The sequence below is a fragment of the Sycon ciliatum genome, chromosome 7 (genome assembly GCF_964019385.1).
Source record: "Sycon ciliatum chromosome 7, ocSycCili1.1, whole genome shotgun sequence".
Taxonomy (NCBI): Eukaryota; Metazoa; Porifera; class Calcarea; order Leucosolenida; family Sycettidae; genus Sycon; species Sycon ciliatum.
The window spans coordinates 9,066,683-9,094,152 of record NC_088649.1 but is presented as its reverse complement, the minus strand read 5'-3'; the positions used below and the strand labels follow the sequence as shown (position 1 = coordinate 9,094,152).

Below are 27,470 nucleotides of genomic sequence, written 5' to 3'. Positions count from 1 at the left end.
TCCAGGGGTTCTGTGGAACCCAATAAATTTCGCATGTACATGTACATGTGTCAGCTATTCAGTTTTGGCTAAACTGGACCCATCCTCTCCCCTGTAGAGATCTCTGGATCCGCTGCTGCTTAGCACGGACAATAAGAAGTTTGCAAGAAGGACGTGTGTGTGTGTGTATGGGGGGGGGGGGTCCTATCCGCAATAATTTACACGCCCTTGTGTTCCTGTTGATGCGCTGGGTCCACTCACTGCACATCACAACACACCAACAGGTGCAAGTGCTGTAGTACGTTATTTCGTGTACGTCGTGTGTACGCGGTGTAGGTGTCCAGAAAGTACGGCAAACTGGCCGTGGTGTAGGTGTCCAGAAAGTACGGTAAACTGGCCGTGGTTGGCTATAAAACCCTGCAATCGCCACGCAAAGTGGTCATCGGCTACCCCAGTCATGTATTGCTTGGAATAAAACTAGTAAACTAAACTAAACTAAAGTCACAGTCACATCTTCACAGCGATCTGGCGGTGTTTACTTACCTGCAGGTCACGTAGCTGCTGTTCCTTGCGTGCCAGTTGCTCGCTGGAGTCGCTCTGCACCGACGTCTGCCTCTGCTGTGCGCTGGTGAGGCCGACCTGAAGCTGCCGACGTTCTCTGTCCCACGCCTGGCTCTTGTCTGTGAGAGCGCGACGCTCTCGGCGCGCCTCCTCCAGCTGCTTGCTGATGGTCTCCAGCTGGCGTTGCAGAGATTCTCTTACGGCATTACTGCACGTACTCGCGGGAACTATTATAACACAGACAGCACAATACAGCACATTAATTGTAGCCAGTTTCTCCGCACAGCCAACGCGTGTATTGATCCCTGGCGTTGCAGAGATTCTCGCACAGCGTTTAATACTGCACGTACTTATGGGCACTACACAAGGTGCACATAATGTGTACAGGTTCGGCACGTGATATGAAGTTCTGCCGCCGCAGACCCTCCGCCCCCCTCTGGAGTGGGATATGTACTCTTGATTCTATGCTTACCTTGTGCTGGCAGTGCGCCGCCCAGCACGGCCAGGGTTTCATCCAGCAAGTCCACCATGACGCTATGCCAGACGGGCGACTCTTGCTGCAGGAAGAAGTTGCGGCCGTCCTGAATGCAGCCGATTGCGTGCTCGCGCGTGTCCTTCCAGAGCAGTGTGCTGCTGCGACTGTCAGCCTCCTCCACTTCCAGCTGCATACACAACACAACAGAGAACTATGATGTAGGACAGGCATAGAACGTATCGGTCGTCCACCCGCTTCGAGCTGATCTGTACAGTGCAGTCGCGCCTACTGTAAGACAACTCATATTCGGCGCATATCTATTTTCGGCCGAAAATTTTGCTGCGGCCGACATTTTGTTTTGGAAGGTACAGTGTCACTGTGTAGACGGTCACCAGCAATACAGGCCGAAAGTTTAATGCGGTCGAAGTGTGTTTTAGCCGTGGGAGGCCGAAATTTGAATGGGTTGAAAATTTGTAGACTTACAGTTGGCAATAAACATGTGCCGAATTACAACACAACCTGGCTTCAAGGTCCAGGACAACTTGGCCTTGCAGCCTTGCAGCTACGATTCCTAGCCTGTGTCCATGTGCCGTGTTCATTCACCGTACGTGATGTGGTGCTTCTAAAAATAGACGTGTGCTCTCGAGGCATGCTGGTGCTGATAAAACGTTTCCTTGCGATTGTTACAATCCTGAAGATGCCTGAAGCAGGGATTATATTTTACTTTGTGTATTCACCTTCCCACGGCCGGTAGGCTCCTGCAGTGACATGAGGGACCACTAGGCCGCAGTGTCCATCATTCGCCAGATCAGGCTCCAATGCAGGACTGCACTGCACGTATCAGATGGCGCTGCATGTATCAGGACAAGCACTGCTGGCTTGTGAATGCACACCCAAACGAAAATGATGTGTGAAATTCCACTCTAAGCCAAGAGGAGGATTTCGAGAAATCAAACGTGCGTTCAGTAGTAGTAATTCTAGACCTGCAGGCTTTTAGACACATGCACACTGGATGCATTCACACCGGGACTGGGGTAAAGGGCAGCCATGTCTGTGCTCTGGGAAGGCACACTGGCGTTCATGCCAGTCCAGTTTGCAATGTGAGCAGAGGTTCCGAAAAGCATGCGCAGTAACGTTACATACGTGCTTGTTCGAACTGCGCACCACTTGCTTTGGCGACGCGCGTTGGAGGATTTTAGACATCACCAGGCACGCACATGTTGGTGCACAACCACGGATCTGATTATCAGTTATGATTAGTCATGAAATGTCCCTCCCCCCCCCCCCCCCCACACACACACTCCTTACCCTCATCCGCTGTCTGACACTGGTGTCCTGGTATACCGTAATACGACAGTGTGTATACAATCGTCATCTCAGGAACACATCATAGCTGTTAAACAAACAATGTCATTGTGGATCATTTCCCTACAGCAGCAGGACTCACCTCCTCTTGGAGTTTATTGTTCTTCTTGATGAGATCGTGCCTCTCCTTCTCGACGGCAAACAGCTGCATTTCAGCTTTTTTCAGCACCAGCTGCAGGTGATCTCGCTCGGCACACGTCTGTTGGAGTTCCATATCGATGGCATCGCCAGCGCTGGGGCTAGCCTTCGTGACGCTGGGTGAACCCTTTTTGCTGCTGGTACTGCTGCTGCGGATGTTCATGCGGCTGCTGGTGCTGGCGCTGCTGGCGGTAGGTCTAGATAAGGCGGATCTTGTGCTGACAATCCCGTCGGATAGAGAGGAGCCGGAGGAGGTGGACAGCGTCGTATCGTCCTGCACATGACGAACACACGTGTGTGACGGTGGCACACGCCCGACATGAGTATCAGCATGCATGCGCGCGCACACACACACACACACACGGACACGCACACACGCACAAATACACATACACACAAAAAACACATACACAAACACAAAGGCACAGATCTTCAGAGACAAAGAGACAGACGACTTTATACAGAGGTGGGGGGGGGGGGGGGGTTGACAGGGCCGAAAAGTTGCGAAAATGTCAATTTTGCATTCACAGTCAGTACAGTGACTATGCAGCACTTTAGCTATGAGCGAGTACACCTGAACAGAAGGGCTTTCAGCTCACAAACTACCGTATATATACAGTATAGTTAGACCCCTCGGTTATCCGGTCTCTTTTATCTGGTTCCCTCGCCCATCCGGATATTATTTCGTGGAAAACGGATGTGTGCGGCTAAGCGAGGTCTGACTGTATCACCTATGTTTGCCGAACCCTGTAGAAGGCTGAATCCCGCATGGACTGGACAAAATGTTCATGCACCAAAGTGCCGCCTACCTCAGACGGTGTCCCCTTTGTATCGGCAGTGCCGAACACGGAGCCACCTGGCAGGGATGACATCGGCGGCGAGAGTTCGGGCGATCCGTTGATCGATTCGCTCGACTCGCAGCCGCTGTCACGCCTCTGTGGAGACTTTCCGCTCGACGCCCTGCGCGGAGGAACACACACACACACACATACACACATGCACACACACACATACACACACGCATACAGGCAAGCAGACAAACAAACGGACGTACAGACGCACGTATGGACGCACAGAAGGAGGAACGCACAGACACACAGACATATAGACAGATAGACAGACAAACGGAAAAGTGACTGGACCATAGCACAGAAGGACAGAAGTGATCACGACCGAGTTGACGTTTGAACCACACCGGTCTTCTTCAAAAAGAACAATTTGATGATAGAGGGGAGGCACTGACTGATAGGAATGTCCTATTTATTATGAGAAGAGGACTTCCCAGACAGACAAACAGGCAGGCAGGCAGGCAGGCAGACATACAGACATACCGATAGAACTGCATGTCACATCGGATCACATCATGGCCATTCAGCAGCACAGAGCCTAGCAACAGCAGCAGCAGCGGCTTACCGAGATAGGGGAATGAGCTCGCCGACCACATCTCGACTGCTATCCGATGCCGCTGGTACATTCAGCCTGGGCTGCCTAACCGTCACGGAGTCGTTGCTGCTGCTGCTGTACATGGAGACTTCCTCGTCCGACGTAGACTTACTCTTATGTAGCTTGGCGTCCCCCGCGCCGATCGACAGTTTGTCGCGCATGACCGGAGCAGGCTGGCTTAGGTGACGCGTGACGGCCAAGTTGGACGGCTTACGGCGCGATGACGTCGGCGAAGACCGTCCGCTGGTGCTCGGCGACGATCTCTTGCTGGAGCTGGGCGAGTAGTTGGGAATAGGAGCTTTGGGTAAGGGCGGTGTGCCCTGGGGAGTGCTCGTTGTACGGATGCTGGTCGGCGGTGGGGAGCTCCTCGGCAGGGCTGGCGGCGAAGACTTGGGAAGAGACGGCGGTGTGTTGGCCGGGGAGGACCGTAGCATAGGTGAGACAGGGTGCACCAGCCTGCTGCCCGCGCTGCGAACGGCCGTGACGGGCTCGGACATGTGACGCGCGACCTGCCTCGGGTGTGCCAGACCGCTGCTGCTGCCAGGAGATGAGGAGAGCGATGATGATGAAGGTGCAGCGGCCGTGGACACCGACCGCTTAGCCAGCCCTCTCAGTGACACCGGTGCCGGAGATGATGAGGATGATGATGATAAAGATGATGATGATGATGATGATGATGATGGCGAGCTGGACCGAGGGCCGCGCACATCTGTATTGGGCGTGGACGCCAAACACAAACCCAGACATAAACACATTGACACACACACAAGAGAGAGAGAGAGAGAGAGAGAGAGAGAGAGAAATAGTGAGAGAGAGGGGAAAAGAGGACCACACATACACATAGAAAAAACAGATAGCGTGTCGACGGTGTAGGTTACCAGATAAGCTAAGGCTAGTTGAAGGTTCAAACACCATGGTCTGCGATGTTTCACCATCTCCCATTCTCTTCCCCTCTCATATTCACTCTCCCTCTCTCATTCTCTTCGCCTCTTTCATTCCCTCTCCCTCTCTGATCCCCCATCCCCTCTCTCTCTCCCTCTGTCTCTCTCTCTCTCTCTCTCTCTCTCTCTCCCTCTGTCTTTCCCTCTCCCTCTGTCTTTCTCTCACCATCTCTCTCTCTCTCCCCTATCCCATTCACACACACATATACACACACTCTCACTTTCTCTCTCTCTCTCTCTCACCTCACTAGGCTCCCAGCAGCAAGGCAATGTCACAGCACAGCACAGCACAGCCAGCACAGCCAGCACAGCCAGCACAGCACAACCTTCCTTTCTCAGGTCAACAACCAAAACTTTAATCCGGAGTTGACAGCTGAGGTCTTGCATAAATACTAAACACACACGCACAGCGGCTGAACACACAGGCTAGGCTAAACACCCAGGCATTCTACCCGTGTCCAGCTGCAGCATCTCGTGTACAATACTCTGCGGTCTGCTGTTGTACTGGGAAGAGGGCAATGCCAGATTCTAGACAGCACCCCGGCCCGGCCCGTTTGCAAGCCAGGCACAGGCCAGAACTGCTCCCAGACGCCACTGTCTGCAGGTAACTAGCTCTGCAGATGGACGTGTGTTGGGCCAGGATGTTTCACCAGTGCCCTAACACTTGTGCTGACAAGATCACTGTCCACCCGGTGGCCACACTTGGTCACAGTCAGAGGAGTGTGTTGGTGAAAGACAAGCGGCCAACGTTGACCAGGCCCATGTGAGCATGACCTGGCCAGACAGATTGCGCCCAGCAGGGTGTTCTGTGCAGCTTACACACCACTCAGAGTGTGGCCACCTGCACGTGGGGGCTAGAGTGGTCATTTGGCCACGGGGGTGTTAAGGCTCAACTTAGTAGAAGTGCCCATACTAAATTATGCACCACAACCACGAGTTGAGAAATACAATACACCTGCTTGTCCAACAAGGGCAACACACACACACGCACACACATGCACACACGCACGCACATACACACACTCACCATCTCTCTCTTTCTTTCTCTCTCTCTCTCTCTCCCTCTCTCCCTCTCCCTCTCGCTTTCTATCTTTCTCTATCTCTGTCTTTCTATCTCCATTGCAACCAAAGGTTGTGCACAACATCGCAGGCTGTCATAATTTACAATACATAGTGTCAGCATAACCTAACGCCTGCAGCATACGACCATGTGCGCATATACCTCAAAACACAGTTTTATGCAGCCAATATACCGCTTGATTGACGCTCAGGCGCTACTAATCTTGACTACAGGGCATGCCACTACAATAATCATTGGCTTGCTTAGGCTGGCAGACAAGTGTGGTAATCAAACAGCTTGCGTGCTGTTACATTTTATTTTATTTACTTGTATTTATATTTTACTGAGAACACAACCTTACTGAGAGACTTATGGAGACAAACACAAAACAAGACACAGGGAATGTGTGTGTGTGTGAGTGACAGTAGGACGCTGCAAGCAATGGATTGGCGCTCGTAAGTTCTGCCCCGAGAGTGTGATGATGGCCGCCGAGTGTTTGGAACAATGTGAATATCACGCAAAGCAATGTCGTGCCAAGTGCTGGGACCTTACAGGATATCGGGGATCATGCGACGATGTAATGTCAAGGCAATTTGTATTGACTAACGTTATAGGAGCTGAATGGGTTGCGCAATGATGTCATTTTAGGCCATTTTGCATCGAATGACATCGTTGGCACTGTAGGACTAGGCAGTGACATCATTCAGAGTTGATGAATATTGAGTGATATCACCTGCACTTGTTTGCTACTCAACCTGCATAACATATAGCACTATTCCACAACCACAATCGAAGTCCATAATCCATTTCACGTTTTTTGAATTTTGAATCTTTTTTTCATCACATATTCTAGGGTAGAACCGTTCGCCAAATTTGATATTGCCAAAGAGCAATTCGAGATTCATCAGCACATTGTGCGCATCCAAGGTCGTTCTCTAATTATCACGTCGCAGGTCCACCCTCCTCCAGTTCTTGTCATAATGAGGGCCTAATTACAGCACCACACCCTGGCACCATCGCTTCACACAAACACCAGCCCACCGAAAGAGGACCAACACCGGCAAGATCATCATGATAGCTGGAGCACACCAGTCGCACAGAATCGTGTACTGTCCTCCTATTTCAGTGACAGTCGGAGGAAAAGGGCGCGACTTGATGCTGCAAATGCTAAATGAGCTCTATTCCTGGTCTGTATTTTCCTGGGCTCTCAACTCCTGATTAGGCAGTTGTGAGCGAAACTCGTGTAACTGACTCATTCAGACTCACAACCTTCCAACTACTAGCTCAGCAATATTACAAAAATCGTCACGGCACGGTGTTCCCAATATTCGCGCCACGGTGGGGTAGTGGCCATCACAACTTCCCTTGGGACAGAGAAGCAAATTCACTTTTTGGCTCAAAGAACTTTTGAATTTTATCGGCTGCATACCAATATGACAGTAGGCGGGAGTGTAAATTTCAACCACAAGAAGGATCCCCGAGCGGCATTCGAACCCAGCACCCCTGTCTTTCCGGAACAGTGCCCTACCGATTAGGCTACCGGGGATCACACACACACACACACACACACACACACACACACACACACACGCACGCACGCACGCACACACACACACACACACACACACACACACACACACACTCACTCATGGGTCCTTCTTGCTACAGTAGCACTGCAGCAGAAGTGGTCAACTTACAAGACACCGAGAAGTATAATCACAGAAACATGCACCACCACAGCTGTACTACAGTGTACCTTGCGATGGCGGCGTTGCCGTGGAAACGGAGCGATTGGCACGGGAACTGGCCGCAGTCGGGATCTTCGAAGCAGCGCTGCCGCGGCCGATCGGCGAGTTGGCTCGCGCCGGTGACTGCGCGCTGCCTGTTCCCATGCCGACAACACGGGCGGATGCCGATGTTGTACGAGGTGAGGCCGTAGTGGACTTTGCAGTGCTGGTAGGGGTGCTGCTGCCGCTGCTGCTGCCACTCCCGCTGGCCTTTGTGAAGGCTTCAATGCGGTCAGCAATGGACGAGAATTTCCTTGTGCTACGGCCTGTAATGTTACGATGCAAAAGACAAGCGGAGAAAAGAAAGAGAAAGTTTGAAAAACGTGGCCTCATGCACTGTGGTTCAGGCAGGTACTACACATGTACAAGCAATCAAGATGAGCAAAGTGAAAATAGAGAGAAAGAGAGAGAAAGAGAGAGAGAGAGAGAGAGAGAGAGAGACGGAGAGAGAGGTTTTAAGAAAGTGTTCCCAGTCACTATGATAGAAGAGAGCTCTAGCAGTGACTATAACTGTATAAGCTATCCTTGTAGCCTAGTTGACAAAGACTCACTTCTCCCTCCCTTCAAGACAAGTCGTCGCTGGACATGGTCGTCCTTGGGAAATGGATTTGGTGAGTCTAGCTGAGGATACGCACCTCTCTTTTACACAGCACTCTAGTTCTAGATTCGAGACCCCGTTGTTGTCCACCAGTAGTTTTCTCATACACCCTAGCTGGGATGTTGCTAGACCTTCATGTAGCGTAGGTGATCATGGGTGTCAATCAGCATGGAGGGTTGAATACACACGGACGTATTGTCTGACATTTGATCAGCGGTCGCGGCATGGTTTGGTCGCCAAGTCACTTCCACTCATGGCATGTGTGCATGTGTGGGCATGGGGGGGGGGGGGTAATTCATTAAGTACGGGGATGATAAACAGGGTGTCAGGCAACTCCACCACACAGAATGCCGCACGTCCGACCTCCACCACCATTCCATGGACAGTTTGTCCACACCTACACCGCATAGTCATACTCATACGGTTAACCCAGCTGAGAGTAACGTGTTATTATTGTCCTGGTCAAGTGATGTTCATCAAGCACCCCAAGTACCAAAATGTATGTAATTGTCAGCATTGACTGAGCATTTCATTCCACGTGTTGTCCGCCGTGCATTGACTATTTCCCCGTCAACGGAGTCTCTGGCTTTCATTCCATCTGCTCATAACACACATGCACGCGACTAGAGGAAGACAGTTCGGGGAACGTCAACACACAGGAAAACGATACATCATTGCAACACCGTCAAACAAGTCTCCGGTTTGTATTCTAACTGCTCACTTGTCCTGCATGTTTTATCTATCAGGGAGAGTGTTCCACCCCCCATCTGCTGATTTCATCAAGTATGAACCAATCGCTACCATATGTAGGAGACTGGATTGATGTGCAGGTAGGCTCAGAGCTGCTGCAATTGAGCTGTCAAGCGCACGCTCTAGCTGCATGTGCGGCGCAATGAAACATTTCATCTCGACTGAGCAGGAGCATGTGCATGTGGATGTTCTCCCGGGTGTCCTTACTCTATACGGGTATGCTCACACAGTGTACTGTGCAGGCAACGTTCATCGACTCCCCTGTGCTGCGGGGGCCGTCTGCTGGCAGGGAACATGTCATCACTACAGACCATGACTCCATGAGCATGTGCATGTCCAGCTGTCCTCACTTGAATGCTCACACAGGGTACAGGTAAGGTGTATTGACTTCCATTGTGCTGTGGGGGATGTAGCCGACGCGTATACAGGAACACAATCAGCATTCTTGACAGCCACCAGTGCTATACGACAGTATCAAAGTATGTATTCTGCTGGAAATCAGGAATGCACATTCTCCGCTGTAAAGAAAGGCGAATTTCACCGGACGACCTGTCGGACACGCCAAGTGTTCCTGCTCGACCATCGTCCTCCAAGAGCTCGGCATAAAGGGTCACGCTGGGAAGCACATTCCTCAGCTGAGTAAAAAATGTAGGACCCCGTATCATGCCTAATCTGCTTACTTGTAGTTTAGTCGATTTCAATTCAACAGGCAATGTGGTAGACTGGTCTATTATAGCACTGTTGGGATTGCGAAGGAGCTTAAAAGCAGTCAAAACAGTGTTGTGTAATGCTCTCCAGCCTGTGGATGTGGCGATTCAGGAATGTCTCAGCCTCGTCGCCAACAAGCAACTCTGATAAACGATCATCGACAGATGTATGGCCCCGTAAAATTTGTTTGACACTGGCAATACGCAACCTGTGTTTTTCCTGATTTTTGAATGTTCTGTGTATTGGAACAAAGTGATACTGTCATGTACTGAGCAGGAAATACAGCTGTTGCAAGCACACCTCCCTCCCTCCCCCCCCCCCCCCCCACACACACAATACGCATACACGCGCGGTCACAAAACAGGAATGCGGAGAGCAACTAGCGGCGACAGGCGATGCCCAACTCACCCTTCATGCTGTCAAAGCCTGAAATGACTGCCTGGAACTGAGACGCTATTGCCGCCACACGGCCACCACCTGTAATACAGAAGGACACAATAGTGGCAATACACATCACACAGGAAGAATACACAGATTAAAGTCATTTTCGAAGAGAGTGTCTACAATCTAACAGCCACCGGAGGATGCACCCAGTGTCTGTCAGCACATGGTGCTTCATAAAGTAGAGCTGACGCAAATATACTGTAAGTTTAAACCGTCAATAGAAAGAATATTGTACAAACTCCTATCATGCTGACACAGGACGGGCAGAGAACTCATCCTTAACATTGTGTTCATGTGATAGTCACCGGGGATCATTATCGCACTGAAACCTCCCGTCCCCGCAGAGACTTGTTCTAACGCTAGTGAAAAGGCTCACAGACATGGCATGCATCTTTTTCAGCACTGATAACAAAACACACCTTCACAGCCCACACTGGATATGCCTTGCACTAGTATCAGTGGAGACTCTAGACACTGTGCATCTAGGGCCTGAAATCATAGAGATTCAACGACTCCTGACCTGATCGTATTCAGATGTTTTATTGAACGCCCTCTGCTAGGAAGGCAGGAAAGTTACTCACTCTTCTTGCAGTACAATGACAGCACAGCAAACGTGCAAGACGAGGAGGGTAAGAATCACCAGAGCCAAGGAACAACTTTTGCCTAAGAAAAACCATGAACCGAGGAAAACTTATGCCTAAGAATCACGACGAACCAAGGAATGACTTATGCCTGGACAGTTTGACAGGAGCTAGACGGAAGCTCTTGCTTCAAACTTTCATTTTGGTTCTTGTAATGCCCAGGAGCAAGCGTGTTGTGATATACCGGGGAGGTGATTTATGCCTTGGCGTTTTGCTTTGTGCGGGACGGACATCGAACTCCTCCATGGAGGTAGTCTTGTCAGCCTGCTTGGTACACAAACGTCACGTAGTGTGTGTGTTTTTCATTTTTACTAATACTAGGTTTGTTCTGCCACCAGACTTTCACAGCGAGCAGGTCACAGGTGACAATGTCAACGTCAATGGATAGGGTACACAAACCAAGTTGATGGTGACAGATCTCTACGTGAGCACAGGGCTCGGAGAGCACGTAATGCGTGGGGGAAGGTGGCAGCAGTGTGACCTCACAAACACACACACACACTTTCCAAGTAAGCAGACACTCGTCCCAGCAGGCCATACACACAAGGAACAGGAGGGTGTCCTGTCACTGCACTCATACAGTTTACTGTTACATTTCTGTTACAATGCTGTTACAAGCACAACAGTGTGTTACTAGTACATGTAGATGAACAGTCATTCTCAAACAGCTCAGTGGCAGGGCCGGGTAGATACACAAGGCAGCTTTGCAGTGCCCAACAGGCAACACCAGTGATGTGGTGATATTGGGTGGCTATGTCAATGTACAATCATGCCATATGCTCAAGCTCATAGCACTGAGAGAACTGCACCCTTCAGCATGCACACTAACATTATCCACAACAAGAAGGAGTACAATCATGTACGAGTACTGTAGCTGCATGCTGATTGAGTTGGAGTCCATTTCCTTGTTGTCTGATCCCTGATTGGGGTGAAACTCTGAACGGTAACAAGGAACTAACTGCTAGTAACTTGTTCCATAGTACAGCTAGCTGTATCCACAGTGTGTACTGCAGGAGTTTCGGAAACAGAACCGTGCGGCGACAGTGAAGCAGGTCTACTGCCGTAGTCTGTGTGCATGTGTGCGTGAGTGACTGGGCATGGGGGCTGTCAGAGAGTGTGCAGTCACAGACATACCAGAGATACCACTACTAGTTCTGAACAAGAGTCCACACACAGTGACTGGGCAAAATAAAAGCAGGAAGATTCAGCTCCTGTGACCTTTCCAGGCACACGATTGCAATTACGTATGTACAATTACATGGCATGAAATAGTGGTATGTTGGTTGTGCAACCATTGGTTTCTCAAGGATATAGTGACAGTCACATGGCTAAATCCATCCCACCCTATCCTGCCCAGCTGGCAAGGCAAGGCAAGGCAAACATACCCCCCCCCCCCCCCCCCCCCCCCCCCGTTCAGTGCAGGGAATGCGCAGATGGCTGTACACCCCCAGAGCCTGGCTGAGGCCTGTACGTACAGTCAATCTCGTGAATAACGACCTTGGGCATAACAACAACTCACGAATAACTACGAAATCTTCGGACATAATGACCATTTGACTTCATATTCTCAACCACATGAACAACGACAAATCACACAAATCACGAATAATGACACTTTTCTCATACACTTTCCCCATGCACGATCAAGGGTGTCCATTGGCAAGGCTGTAAGCACCAGTGCACTGGTTTTGCACATTATTAGTCATTATTGCCACAGGTTGAGTATAGAACACTTGACACAAACTCAGATGATGGTGTGTTACAGTGTAGAACAGGCCGCATGGGTTGGTATGTTCACGCATGGGTTGGTATGTTCACGCATGGGTTGGTATGTTCACGCATGGGTTGGTATGTTCACGCATGGGTTGGTATGTTCACGGTTACAACATACCAAAGTAGTGGCCAGTGCTTCACACAGCCTAGCCACTGGCACTTGCCGTGAATGAGCACACACTGACACTGATTATATCCATTAGTATCCAGTGCCGTTTCACACAGCCTGGCCACTTGCAATGAGCACACACTGACACGTCCATTATCATCCAGTGCTTCACACAGCCTAGCCACTGGCACTTGCCGTGAATGAGCGCACACTGACACTGATTATATCCATTAATATCCAGTGCTTCACATGCACACAGCCTAGCCACTTGCAATGAGCACACACTGACATATCCATTATTATCCAGCGCTTCACAAAGCCTGGACACGTGCAGTGAGCACACACTGACATGTCCATTATAAGCCAGTGCTTCACATGCACAAAGCCTAGCCACTTGCTGTGAATGAGCACACACTGACATGTCCATTACTAGTATCATCCAGTGCTTCACAAAGCGAGCCATGCTCTTGAGGTGAGCACACACTGACACAGACTAATGCCTGGAAGCCGGATAGGGACTGAGTGCAAGACATCAAGTACAAACCACTGCTCTCCGGGCCACTCAGAGCCACACAATCAGAACAGCAGGCATGTACTTGATAAAGGCACACACACATACACTCTGCATTGCTGTACACATTGAGCTAGTATTATAATCATTATGACTCTGAGAGCCAGGTATCTGAGGCTAACACATTCCAGACAGCTCTCCACACAACCCACTGCAGTCTACAGTCTAAAGTAGCCTCAATCAAGTGTCATACATGCACCACTTCTTGGCACTTGGGGCATTGGAAACACACTATGTTGGGCTGAATGTGGAATTCAAGGATAGTTGGCGTGAGATATCACTATCATGCCTGAGTCATGCCCAGACACTTACAGTGAACCAGACAACAATTTATTATCAATTTTATCATACATTACCAAGGCCATGTGAATGTCACAGCACAGAGTCATTTGGTGCACACTATGTCCAGCTTCCTAACCTAGGGGTGTGCAGACTCCACTGTAGCCACAGTTCATGTTTTACACAGTTATACACCACAAGTTCACAACCCAAAAACGGCCTCTGGGCTACAAATTCTTCCAGAAATAATTATAATCCAGATTTTCGGGCCAGGCCCATCTTCAGGAATAATAGTCAAGAACAAAGACTATGGTTATTATAACGGACAAAACGATGAGACAGATGCCACGGTCCAGCTGAAGGTGGAATTCAAGGGTCAGTTAGTCCTAGACATAACCATGCCTGAGTCATGTTCAGACAAGTTCCATGAACCAGACAACAACCTATTTACGATACATGACCAGACCTCCATGTGAAAGTCACAACGCAGAGTCATTGGTGCAACAACATCGTAGTGAATGGAGCCAGAGGCCCACCACCAAGAACAAAGACCCTGGTATTCCTCTAACAGATGATATTCCTGAACTCTTTCTGAACCTATGTATGCCCAGACAATTGTAGATGATGACACTCAGACTATAAATGAATGATACCATTTTCCATCAAATACATTCCTCATGCACAGATAGTCACACTCTGCATCAAATAGTTTCCCATACATGGGCACCCGTGACTAAGAAAACGAAATCTGAAGAACTACGTTTGAGTATATGGGCTCAGCCGCTGCATTCCACTCTATTTTATCCTATAGTTTTTAGAGGATTCTCCAGAGGCAAGCGGCTGTCCGTCAAGCAGTCTTCCCGTCTAGCAGAGGTACCTTGACGTTACGAGTGTACAATTACTGGATTTTCAGCCAGGTTTCAGGGCTTGAAGCTACCTATTATCTCTGCTACTTGAACTAGTGCAATGATGATGATGAAGTTGCAAACTATTTCGTAAGTTTCAAAGGCGAGTTCAACGACGAACTGTGGACACCACGAAATGTAAATAGTTTGCAGGTCAGCTACAGTTCTCCCCAGTCACCAGCAGAACGGTGAGCATCATCAAACCACGACACTGTCACACATGCCCCCCCCCCCCCTCCTCCCTCTCACACACAGCAGCATACATTGCGTAAGGGAAACTCAAGACACGCTGCACGGCAGGTGGCACGATAACATTAATTCCACAAGACAGCACCGTACCTCCAGGGCCTTGGCAGACAAGACTGCTGCTACTGCTGTCGCCTTCACTGCTGCTACCTAGCTGCTCACCTCCCCTTGGTATCACTATGGCCATGCTTATAAGTTACAACTAGACCTGAGCCAGTCACGGTTGCTCACAAAACCTTTCCAGACGCGGCTGAAACCAGTCAACTACATAATACTGCATGAATACAGCAACCTACGGCGGCTGGGTGATCGGGATATATTATAATCACCAGAACCTAGTGAAAAGTGCAACTGTTTATCGCCAGGTGCTTAGGCTTCAAAAAACAGATCTGATCCAGAATATCAGATGATCAGGCAAGTGAGATGCCAGCACCTTCAAAGGACTTCATCAAATCTAATTAGGAGAGGATGTGCTCTGCTGATAATCTGGTGAGCATTGCGTTCCAACACCTCAGCATTTGTCCAGTAAGCAGGGAGAAGAGCGGAGCAAGACCACAGAGCCGACCGCCAGAAACGAAGTGACGGCTTTGCCCAGATGACCAGGATGGGTACTACTTCTAGTAGTAACAGCTAGACTCCGCAAACTCCAACCCTAACACCTCGTCCACCGCCGGCTAGTCAAAACCGAGTTTCCAGATGGCCACAGGGTACAGGCACGCACCACAGCATAGCCCGCAGCTATGCACAGATTGCTGCCCCTACTGAAACTACCAGCACCCGCTTAGCCCAAGCTCTGTCCATGACTGCAACCCACCCATCGCTAACCAGAACACAATAGTAGGGAAAACCCCTGATGACCCTGATAAATAACAAGAACGCAACAGCTGCACGGAATAATCGGAAAACAATATCACGCCGAAACAGGAGCTACCAAGCTGTCCCTCACGCATTATCCTACGCATGTAATGTAATTGCGTAACGAGGCAGTCTGCCAGATTACAACCTGCCCCAATCTCTCACCATGAACACCAAGAGAATCAGTCATGACAGTTGTGCTCCAGAGAACAAGCTGCAAATGTCGGTATTCATTTGCAGATGCTCCAACTCATGACACAAGTAGGCAGTAGCAGCGGACTCCTTTGTGTCGGCTCCCTGTCATGCAGGCAACCTTTCAGCATTTGCCTTCTTGCCGTCTCCCAACGACCGGCACATCGGGACAAGCACCGAAACGAGAACTGAAGAACTATGTCTGTGCCTAACTCTGGTCATATCCAAAAGGTCCAAGGTCCCATTTAGGTTGAATGATGGATACATCAGTTCCATTTTCTTTACTCGGTTCTGCTCTTGCAGCTAAGACTTCTCCCTCCTCATTTTGCTCTCTCTCTCCCAAACACAACAAATCCTCCCTCCTTTCTCTTTCTTCACTCTTGTTCTCTCTCTCTCTCTCTCTCACTCTCTCACTCTCTCACTGTCTCTTCTTCACTCTTCCCATTTACGTGCACTTAGTTTATTCAATAAAATTGCAAATCTTCAAGGGCAATAGAACATGCACTTTGTCCACAAGTGTTTCAAAATTACCATCATCAGAATGTTGACCTAACACAATCACTTAGGGTCATCTGATACAGTACACAGTACACAGAAACCAGAGCTATGTTAACATGATTTGATTGGTCATCCCTTTCTGGAGATCAACAGCACAGAGAGAGCACACTCTACACACACACCACATTGGTTCTGTTCTTTTCCTGCTATGCCACTAGTAGTAGTAGGGCTGCAGGAGGATTATGTGTTGCTAGCACAACTCCACAGTACACAAGGTCTCATCACCTACACTGTCATAGCAAATAGAATGGAGGATACCAGCATAAGATGCAACAGGCGCCCAGGGTACCCCAAGGCGAAGCCAAAGGCACAAATTGGGGAGTTAAAATATGTGCATATTTCATAACTATGTCCCCCCCCCCCAGCCTCTCACTGATGTGCAACCCATGAGTCCAGGTCTTAGTCTTGCTCCTGGACTGACCAAGTCCACCATGTGTCTCTGGAAGAGGTGCCATGCAAAATCACCAATTTTATAGGACAGCATGATTTAGACACCTCTATACGCTCATCAGCTCTGCGATGCCTGAGGCAAGTAATGGCCAGGAGGCCGCAACTCTGGAGCCTCCTATAGGATTGATTTAGACTGGCAAATAATCTTGGGGTAACAACTGATAGTAATGGCTTTCTATTTGCAGCTGCCCTAGTTGCTAGAACCATCTGCACAGCGCACATTCTCTGACACCTCTGAAACCAAACTGTTAGAATGTTGTCACCCGTACATTGCCTACAGCAAGAAGACCTCGCCATGACAGTAGAGGCAGTAGAGGCAGTAGCTAGCTGAGGAAAATTTGGTACTATGCTATGGGTAAGGTTCATGTCCAGCATTTTCTTCGTCTCCACATGTGCATCACAGTCTGAACTCCACTCTACGTGTGCTGCTTCCCACTGTTTTCGGTGCTCTCCTTTTCTCTACATGTATATCTCATTTTCTCTCTCTCTTTCTCTCTCTCTTTCTCTCTCTCCTATCCCTCTTCCTCTAGTATAAGATACCAATTACCATTTAGAGGAGTCAGAATGGGCTATACCAGCCAGTTGAACTTCCAACAGAGTACATATATTATTTGGTCAAAAGTACAGATTTGTGCGCTGCAGGAGGTAGAGTGGAACTCACTTCAGTTGGTACTAGTACTCTGATACGACATACTCTTGTTTAGTATGGACATTGTCCAGAGAAAGGGTAAAAAAATGAAGTAAATTGTCGTGTCCGTTCCTGAAGGGAGCTCATGACGGCCGCTAACACCCGGTAAACCCTAGAAACCAGAGAAAGGGCGTATTTGTCTACACTGAAGTATGTCAGGATAAGAAGTGCCTGGCCAGGCTACTAAGAACACTCTCCTGCTGCCCATTGGGTACTACAGTAAAACCTGTAACTAAAGACCACCGTGACTAGCGACCAGCCTGGTACTACAGTAAAACCTGTAACTAAAGACCACCGTGACTAGCAACCAACCTGCTACTACAGACCACTTCGCCAGGCATGGACAGTCTCATATTCATAATTATTATGGTTGTGCGGTGCAAACCTCCAACTAAGGACCACCTGCCACTAAAGACCGCTTTCTCCGGCCCCCAAGGCCAAGGGGTGGTTGTTAGTCACAGGTTTTTACTGTATACTGAGTTCTACCCTAGCCCTCAGCCCTTGGTGCACTCTGCACTGCTATCACAGTGCTATCACAGTGCTATCACAGTGCTAGTGCTAGTGCCTGTGTGCTCAGGTTTGCAAACACTGTCAAGGATACTCCGGGCAACATCAAGCTGCTAGCAAGTATGTCTACATCAACAGCTAAATCCTGTTAGCAATGATAGGTCAAATTATTGAGACAAGTAGTAGTAGTACATGTAGTAGCATGGCTCCTCATCATAGTAGCACACAAAAAAAGCCCATGGACTGCTTGGAAGCTTTGCATATGAATTGCCTGGTGACAAAGAGACAGTACTGATGTTTATCTGATCAAGGCAGGGTGTGTGTGTCAGCATCATTGTGATGCCGGCTGCACTTGCACCAGCCCTAGCCCTCCCAGTGCCTAGGGCCGCTGAAAAACGCAATTAATTCCAAGCCCAGTAGCCATCTTGTCAGATCCACCCAGCTAGGTACTACTAGTACTAGTACTGCTTGGGCACTGGACTAGAACTTTTGTCACATGATTGCACACAACATGGCATTACATCACATTGACTATACACAGTACAGCAATATACATGTACCACAATGACTACATACAGTACATGACTGTCACATGACTGCACACAGTACAGGAACATATCACATGACTGCACACAGTACAGCACCATAATCACATTGACTGCATACTGTAGTGTACAGCACTACTATACTCAGTAATTATACTTACATGTATTATCACATTGACTGCACACAGCATAGCACTATGTCACATGACTAGTATTATACAGTACAGCACTATACCACACAAACTCTAGGTACTAGGTGGCATAGCACTGCTAAAGACTCTAAATTACAGTAAATCAGTTAGGATGTTGGGGGGGGGGGGGGGTGCTGATTGAATTGCCATGCTGTGCTGCATAGCCGTGCATGAATGCAGGTGCAAAGTGGTCTCCAGCAGTGAGCTGAGGAGCTTTGAGAGCCTGTGGTGATACAGTGATACCGTGATATGGGTGCTTCCTGTGCCCTGGCCGGGACAGTTTACCAACTAAACAAACTCAATTACACAGGCTATGGCCACATACAATTTAATGAATGTTTCCCCTGGGACTCGGTCAGACTCAGTCAGACCGTGAAGGAATGCCACCACCTCCTTCAAGGATCATAGTCTATGCCTGCCTGCATGCTAGTTGGATTTTATAGCCCACTGAAAGTGAAATACAACTACTGGCAGCTACATCTGGTAGGGGTCTGGTGTTGTGCCCGTAAGTCACATCCTGGCTAGCACAGCTCTGGAAGAGCTTTCCCACCCAATGATGCGGCACATACTCCTGGACCAGGGCTTTATCCAGCTCAGTGAGAAACTCCACAGCAGCACTATCACCCAGGGAAGGCAAATCCTATTACGTGTTGTTGTCTCAAAAAAGTTTCTGGCGCTCAGCGTCACATGAAGGTTTTCGCACAGATAATCCTTATAATTATACTTCTCTTTCTCTCTACTGCATCTTCATTTGACAGTCAATTTTCTCCAGACGTTCCCCCCCCCCCCCCGTTTGCATCTTTCCCTCAAACCAGTGAGCATCTTGATTTGTTTCCGAATTGACTCTCCTCATAGTGGCACTCAGTACTGTTGACGGTTACGCAAGTGATAATGAAACATACGCTATCATATCAATGCAGACAATCAGCTAATACCACCATGGCACAGTAACATAAGCATTCTTTGCCCCGAACTCAATCTCAAAACCCAGCACAGCAGGGCACTTTATGTGGTATAAAAACCAGCCACTGAATCTCACCCTGGGAGTCACACGCCAAACAAGCAGATCGGAGAAAACTGATAAAACTGCCAGAATGTGGCACTTGCGTCCATGTACTCTCCTTATGTTAGGTAGCGTTAAAACACCATGGCAGGTTTAAGCACTGTAGTTCTCTTTGGCTGAGGATTCCACTCGTCAAACAATGCAACAGTCTGGACGTGGACAAGTACAAGGAGTCAGCTCGCTGCAATCTGCTCCTCACCTCCCAAGATACATGTAGGTCGCTGGGCGGTGAACAGAGCCTGTCTCAAAGGATTCAAAGTGACACACACCTTGCTTTATCTACCCCCTGCTTGGAAGCTCAGGGACCACCACAGCCTGGGGCAGCAGGTGCGGGACACCAATACGTTAAACCTGTGATTTTTGAAATAGTATTATAGGCTATTTTGGCCCAATTAATTACCAAAACATTTCCAGGGGGGGTTCATGGGCTTTTTCATAGCCGCACCACCGATGTAGAATACCTTCTGACGGCCCTGCAACGCTACCCCAGTACTAGTGATGGTCCACAACAGGTGGCTACCAGGTCACATGATCAGGAGTGTTCCTGTGTCTCCGGTGGGGACTCTCACTAGACTACTTGTATGCAAGCAATGGTGGCTGTCAGTGGGGGAGACTCGACCCAAGGAAACCCTTGCCCATCAGTTTGCCAAACACTTCCAGTTTCACACGCCAGTACTAGTGGTCACGGGAAGGCAATGCAGTTTCCCAACTTGAGCAAAATTAATGGAGTTACATAGCAAATGAGCCTCCAGATCCAACGCTGCACAAAAACTGCATAAGCCACTGCTCTTACTAGGGTATAGCAATGTTCGGTGTCAGTAGGGGAGATTTGACCCAAGGAAACTCTTGCCGCTCAGTTTGCCAAATAGATAGAAAAGCCCTGCAGAGCTTCACACGCCTGTACTAGTGGTGCAATGCTGAACAGTCTCTTAGATAACTTGATCAAGTGCAATTGCACTGCAAATGAGCCTCCAAATTCAATACTGTGCAAAATACATACTATATAAGCTGCCTTTTCTGATTTAGAGGCTCAACTGAGGTAGCCCGAAATCACCATTGTCTCCCGTCCTGTATGCTCCAAGGGATTGCACAAAGCCAACACACTTGACAGCCAACACAAGGCTGCACGTCATGGCCATGCATGCCGTCGGGATAATCTATTTCAGACATCATCAACTTTGTGTCGCAAGCAAATCAATTTCGTGTCGCAAGCAAATCAATCCACACTGCACACAAGTTTATGAAACACCAGCACTTTACCAGACCGCAAGGACCGAGGAACCTAAGGCATGGAGGCCACCTCACATACAGGCTCCCTAAGGGATTACAAGCAAGGATAGCAGCCACTGACAGCCCATCACTTGGGACGCAGACAGCAAGAGGAGAACATTACACGAGTGCTGTCTGACTCTACTCCTTCCATCAGAATATAAACGCCAAGAAGACATATTGTCCATAGGACGTGGAGACGAGCTAACCCCAAACGCACAGATCTACACAGCGTAATGCATGTAGAAGCTATGGACAAGTACATGTGTGATGTTCGTCTTACTGTCTGCATTTTTTTTTTTACAAATCCCGTGAATTCATGAGCCAAATTACACATCAGCTGAAGCACGAGATTCGATACAGCCAGCGACGTAGCGCAACAAACACGATTTCACAAGAGCGGAAGAAGCGACATGCCGGCGATGGTGTACGTTTCCTGGGGACCCAAATGCGGATGCTGCATTTCATCACTCCGTGTCTTACCACGCAACCACACATACATGTATCCCTATTTTGCTCCACTAACACAGACCCTTTCCCCTGGCTCGCTTGTGAGGTCTGCAGTCGATACTGGGGATATATACGCGAAGTGGTGGCCCGCCGATGCGAATGTATTTGCTTGACGTGTTCCTAAACACGTCAGGTGACGCAGCCATGACTCTGTCCAACTCTTTACTTTACTTTACTTTTTTTTTAACGCAGACTACTAGTATTATTTTTACAAGGGCTCGACGTCCAGGGGTGACTTTCACAACGTCTACTGCCATCTCAGGCAACAGGCACCCACAGGCACGACAACGCAACCATTTAGTACTAGTACCCAAAACACGAGTTTCATCGCTCAGTCCGCTGTCCACAACTTGGCACAAGTATAAACTAGCTCGTAACATACTCACACAGATCAAGTAACTATTTAGTAACCTGTAAAGTCGATTTCGAAACTCACCTCGTCTGGTGGGTTGACGTGCCTGACGAGTGGCCTCGCGCACGTCACGCTCTGCGGAAAAGACGCTGTCGTCAGCTCCGACTTCCGGCCAAAACTGACGACCTGGTCCCTGCAGAGATAGGTAGTACTCTTCGCCGGGGTCCGAACCTCGCGACTCCGCCATCGCTCCCCTGTAGCTGTCCGAGGATGCCGCCGCCGGCACGCTAACGGAGCGGGCTGTGACAACGAAACTCATCTGAGCTAGCGTCCGCCCCAGCGGTTGTACTCAAGTTCTAGCACTGCCGGAGTTGACTCCGCAACTCTTTCACCGACCGGAGTGGAGGCGCACGAAGAGGCAGTCCACTGCTCGCTTCGACAACAAGTAACTTTGAGCCAACGTTCCGCTGTCGGAAGTGCCTTTCAACTGTTCACTCACTCACCGTCTACGTAGTCGTTACGTTCTAGGTCTAGTAGTAGTTGTGACAGCGATAAATAACGACTGTGTATTACTCTGGAAATAATTATTGTCCCTTCGCCAACTGCCCGCCCGAAATAGCCAGTGGAGCTCTGTTTACGGTCGCCTGCTGGTGCATGCTAGGCACAGCCAGTACGTCTACAGGGTCGTTTCCAGCGCACACTCCATCCGCACACCGGCCGCTAGATGTAATCTCGGCCCTTCCGCTGCGCTGCAGTAATGTCAACTGACTTTCTCCGTCCTCGCTCCAAGCACAAACGGTCCTCTGGTGTGAGTGAGTCGCAACTCCTTGCCACCTTCGATGCCCACTTCAACGAAGTTTCACCTCGAGGATTCAAAACGCGGCACAAGGCAGCAAGCCGCCTCCGTGAACCATAGGCATAGATCTACGATGCAGGAGGCTCGAAGTCGAAGCAGGCTACACCTAGCGGTGACTACTGTACTGGTATAATCATGATAATGGTGACGGCCTAGCGCCTGCAAGTGAAGTGTGAGACATTAGTGCAGGTGCATTGCTGCCTTCGAAGTAATACTAATAGTTCTGTGGGTTGATGGCACGAGGTCCTTTGTGTGGAGTGGTCATTGTATCACCCAAACGACATGCACTTATTATTCATTGTACAGTAGGTAGATATGGCGGCTCAAATCAGGTGCTATCTGGAGTTGAGTTTTAGTAGGCGGGCAACAGTGAACGCTGTTCAGAAGTGTCGGATCTTCGCCTCATCTGATCTGAGCCAGGATTGATTGGCTACACTCAACGCTCGACAACGGACTGAGAATATTGATGATCTACAGCTGACGCTGCATCACACTACACAGTCACTGGATTGTATGATAATGCACCCTATTGCCTTGTATTAGATTCACTACTCGATACGGTTTGTAGCACTTACAAACGTGAAAATTATTACATAAATTAATTACAATCATGTCTTGCAATAGTTTTCACGTTTGTACAATGTCATGTATTCACGCGCCACCGAACAAACACTGAAACAGTATGGCGTGTCGCAGTCCACCGGCTGTCGACATGTCCTGTAGTGTAGGCTGTTCTGTACTGTAGTGTAGTCGTGTTGTTGTCTGTGTGCACATGCACAGCGAGCCTTTGCCTTGGTGTTATGTTGCACAGACTGAGAAGACAAAAATAAGTTCGGCAACTAGATCTGTGGTGTAGAGAGCCTTGGCTTTGGCGCATAATGCTGGCAGAGAAATCAGCAGAGTTTGGTAATGTTTCTGTTAGGTTTCTTGCTTGTTTGAAGTTAGTTGTTTACTATGGTGAATTTTTTAAATTGCTTCGTCCACTACCGGTAATTATAGAGTATTACTATTAGCCTTGGCGCATAATGCTGGCAGAGAAATCAGCAGAATTTGCTTCCTGTTAGGCTTCTTCAAAGTTCTTGCTTGTTTGAAGTTGTTCACTATGGTGAATGTGGACTAGGAAGGCGAGCAGAATTCGAGGGACGGCCAGCCATAAGCTTTTCTATGGTTCTGCCAACTAACTGGCAATAAATTATTATTATTAGTGCTTTGAAGCTTTTTGAGAAGAATATGCCAACTACTGTGACTTTTCGAGCATCATCCGCCACGGCCATTTGGGCCAGTGCATGCTCTGTTCTCGCGATAGCGTTTGCTTCTCCCTCGCGGCCGCCGCCGCCCGGCGGCACGACTTCCGCTCTTGGCGGGACACCACGTGGTGACCGTGTCAAAAACTGAAGTGAAGCGCTCCAACAAGGGTATCTGAGGGCCGTCACTGGTCAGGGCCAGGGCCGCATCCGACACGCCATCACGCGTGAGGAAATACATAACTGTACCAGTAACACGAGCGACAAGCGTGTATGTAACGACGTAGAGAGAAGATCACGTCCTAGAAAAATCAAATCCAGGAGAGCAGAACCTTCTCTTGTTTGTGCCACAGAGTGGTACAGTATGCCGTCGTGCTAGATTGTCAGGTCAGGAACTATCATTATCATCATAATCATTGGTAAAGCCAGTCTGTCAAGTCTGCCAAGTGTGTGTGAATGTCAGCCAGGCACTGACTTGAGCGTCGATCAGAAGTCAGCTGGAGAGCAGGGAAATAGTTTTCAGTTTTGAACCATGCACTTGTCATTACTATTAGTCCATTTGCCTATTCTGCTTGCCACAGTAAATACAAATTTAATACAATACAATACAATAAACTTCATTGCTCCCGACTACGACGCCCTGATCTACTCTGGGGCTGGAGTGAACCTTTCCTAGGATCCTTTGCTTTGTCGGAGTTTGGCGTCACTGAGAAAACGAAGAGAGCTAGCCCTTGACGGATAACATTGATATTGCCGGCTGGAAGAGTGGCAGAATTTGGTGCCTTTTCTGGTATGTTTCATGTATGTTTGGTATGTGGATAATGAAATAGAGCAGCCTGCCATAAGGTTTGTATGGTTCTGCCATTTTCACTGCTTTTCGAGCAGAATCTGCCAATTGCTCGAGCATTACCGGTATCCGCCAAGGGCTAAACTGAGCGCCGCAATATGGCCCTTTCGCTAGATTCGGCAACCACCTTTATAATCTAGTTTGGGAATAACGCTAGAATTTCAACAACAACGGCACTACTCGTACAGCGTCCATTACCTTGTGCTAGTGCTAGTGTTTGTGCTACTTGGATCAGTCTCCAGGCGAATGGACAGCTAACGAGGGAGCTACTGTTAATTAAGAACGCCAGTGAAGACGCTACACCACATCAGCAAGAGTGCAAGAACCAGGATGCATCAGATGGTTCTAAAAAAGACAAGAGATTTAGTAATTTTAGAGAAAGGAAGGGAACATGAAGAGTAACTGTCCACCAATGTAACTAGATACAGTCAGAAGGTACGGTCGGTAGGCACAAAACTGACAGAGTGCTGAGACATTCAACGACCTGTCACACCGGCTACTGTAGTGACCTACATGTACATCAGTACAATCATGTACTGTACATGACAGTCTTGTAGACCTGCATGACTCTTGTACATGCAGCTCCAACACATCTCCGAAGAGCTACCCCTTCCAACTCGGAAGGTTCGAGGAGCTACAGTTAGGCATATGCGGATAATGCCGACAGAAAAATTGGCAGAATTCGGTACTAGTCTTTTTGGTAAGTTTCATGCATGTATGCTTGAACTGCCTGTGTATTTTTTGTTTTAGGTTTTGGATTAGTTTCTAGATGTAGTTCTTCCTTATAGATCTATTAAATGAATCCACAATTACATAGAGCTACTGTCGGTCGACAGAAGTCTTGTAAACTTGCTTTTCTGAATGTATGCAGCCTTAGAAAGAAGTTAGGCGAAATCCAAAACTTCATAAACTACCACAATGTAGATATCTTCGGCATTGCTGAAACTTGGCTTGATTGTTCGATTTCTGACTCATCCATTCATATACCTCATTATAGACTCTTTAGGCGCGATCGCGGGCACAGACCTGGTGGCGGTATAGCTGTATACAGTCGAGATACCCTGGCTGTTTCCAGACACGCTGAACTCGAGAGTGACACAATCGAAAATCTGATACTCACCTTGAAGACAGAATCCGGTGAACCCATCACCCTCGCTACGTTCTACCTTCCGCCTTCCACTACTGCTGCAGTATGGCAAGACCTAGAAATCAGTCTGAACAATCTAACCTTGCGACGAAACCGGCAACCGCGTGGTCGCCATTGGTGACTTTGGACAAGTGCTCGGGACACAGCCGGATGCACACCATGCTCCAGCGGTTTGATCTGGAAAACCACATCCGGACACCGACAAGAGTAACGGCATCAACTTCCACCCTAATAGATCTGCTCCTCGCCCCTAACTGCCCCTCACACGTCTAACGAAGTGCGCTATCCGCGGCTTCTTCGGTCTGCCACCGTGGTCGCGCACGAGCCCGATCTTTGAACAGCTCCGCCTCACCACCCTGGAGGACATGTTTAACATTAAGCTCCTCATCTTTGTCCGTCGTTGTCTGTTCTCCCGAGCTAGCTCCCTCTTCACCAGCTTCTTCGTGAGAGTTACTGGTGACCGCACTCGGGGAGCAGCACATCACCTCGTTCGAGTACCATTTTGGCCCGGTCCTGCGGGTCGAGCGACCATGCAGTTCATCGGCGCAGTCCTGTGGAACCAGCTCCCGCCTGATCTCCGTTCCGAGCCCAGCCACCTTCAGTTCTGTGCCCTGCTAAAAGCGCATCATGGCTCCGTTTAAATGCTTTTCGGCTAGTGTGTTTCTGTGGTATAGCGGACTGAAGAATAGTAAACGTGTTTTGCAATATATGTATGAAGCTATTTTGTATATAGTATGTTCCCATTCCGTTTTTGCTTTGGTGTAGCCCTGAGGTTGATTGCTTATTTATTTCTACCCTCCTCTCTCCATACTTCTGCCCCCCCCCTCTCTCTCATTCCTTCTGTCGTCCACATGTATCAAAGGAGGCGAAATCGCCTGTTTGTGGTGCGACGTTAAATAAACTTCTACAACAACAACAACATGTTTGGTATGTGGATAAAGAAATGGAGCAGAATTCGAGGAATTGCCCGCCATAAGGTTTGTATGGTTCTGCCAATTTCACTGCTTTCCGAGCAGAATCTGCCAATGCCTAACCATAGCACATGCGATCAGATACATGGAGGTTGGCAGCGTGCTACACTAAACACACTGCTCTAAACCCCGCCGCTTCTTCTTTCATCGGATACTGTCCGTATCGGCAGACTAACAACCAAAACCATCGGATAAGAAAATGATGTGAAAGATACTGCAGTCTGCAGTGTAGCTAGCCAAGCAACTATGAGTACAGTAAGTCAAGTCCTTGCTCTTTCTACACAGCACAAACCAGGGAGTAGTAAAATACATAAATTATTGTATTTTACTACTCCCTGGCACAAACTGTCACTACGTAATTTTCCAGGATCACGTGGCGTGAGCGAATCAACGAAGACGGGGGATAACTGGTCCTACACTATAGTAATTACAGTACACGATATTCCAGATTG

General features: G+C 48.7%; 1 protein-coding gene across 3 annotated transcripts in view; it reads right to left on the bottom strand.

Annotated features, from left to right (window-relative positions):
* The window catches only part of LOC135820922 (cytospin-A-like), a 44,648-nt gene that overhangs the window by 11,311 nt on the left and 5,867 nt on the right, over positions 1 to 27,470 (bottom strand). The window contains exons 1-8 of one of the 3 annotated variants that reach the window (XM_065333982.1): positions 22,038 to 22,862; positions 10,214 to 10,282; positions 7,719 to 8,015; positions 3,932 to 4,670; positions 3,328 to 3,478; positions 2,463 to 2,792; positions 1,013 to 1,202; positions 523 to 767 (exon numbers count right to left, since the gene is read on the bottom strand). In XM_065333982.1, the coding sequence (XP_065190054.1) occupies positions 523 to 767; positions 1,013 to 1,202; positions 2,463 to 2,792; positions 3,328 to 3,478; positions 3,932 to 4,670; positions 7,719 to 8,015; positions 10,214 to 10,282; positions 22,038 to 22,272 (2,256 nt within the window). In that variant the 5' untranslated portion in view covers positions 22,273 to 22,862. Of the gene's footprint in view, positions 1 to 522; positions 768 to 1,012; positions 1,203 to 2,462; positions 2,793 to 3,327; positions 3,479 to 3,931; positions 4,671 to 7,718; positions 8,016 to 10,213; positions 10,283 to 14,866; positions 14,976 to 22,037; positions 22,863 to 27,470 lie in introns of those variants that run through there. The other 2 variants (XM_065333983.1, XM_065333984.1) reach the window with 2 other exon arrangements.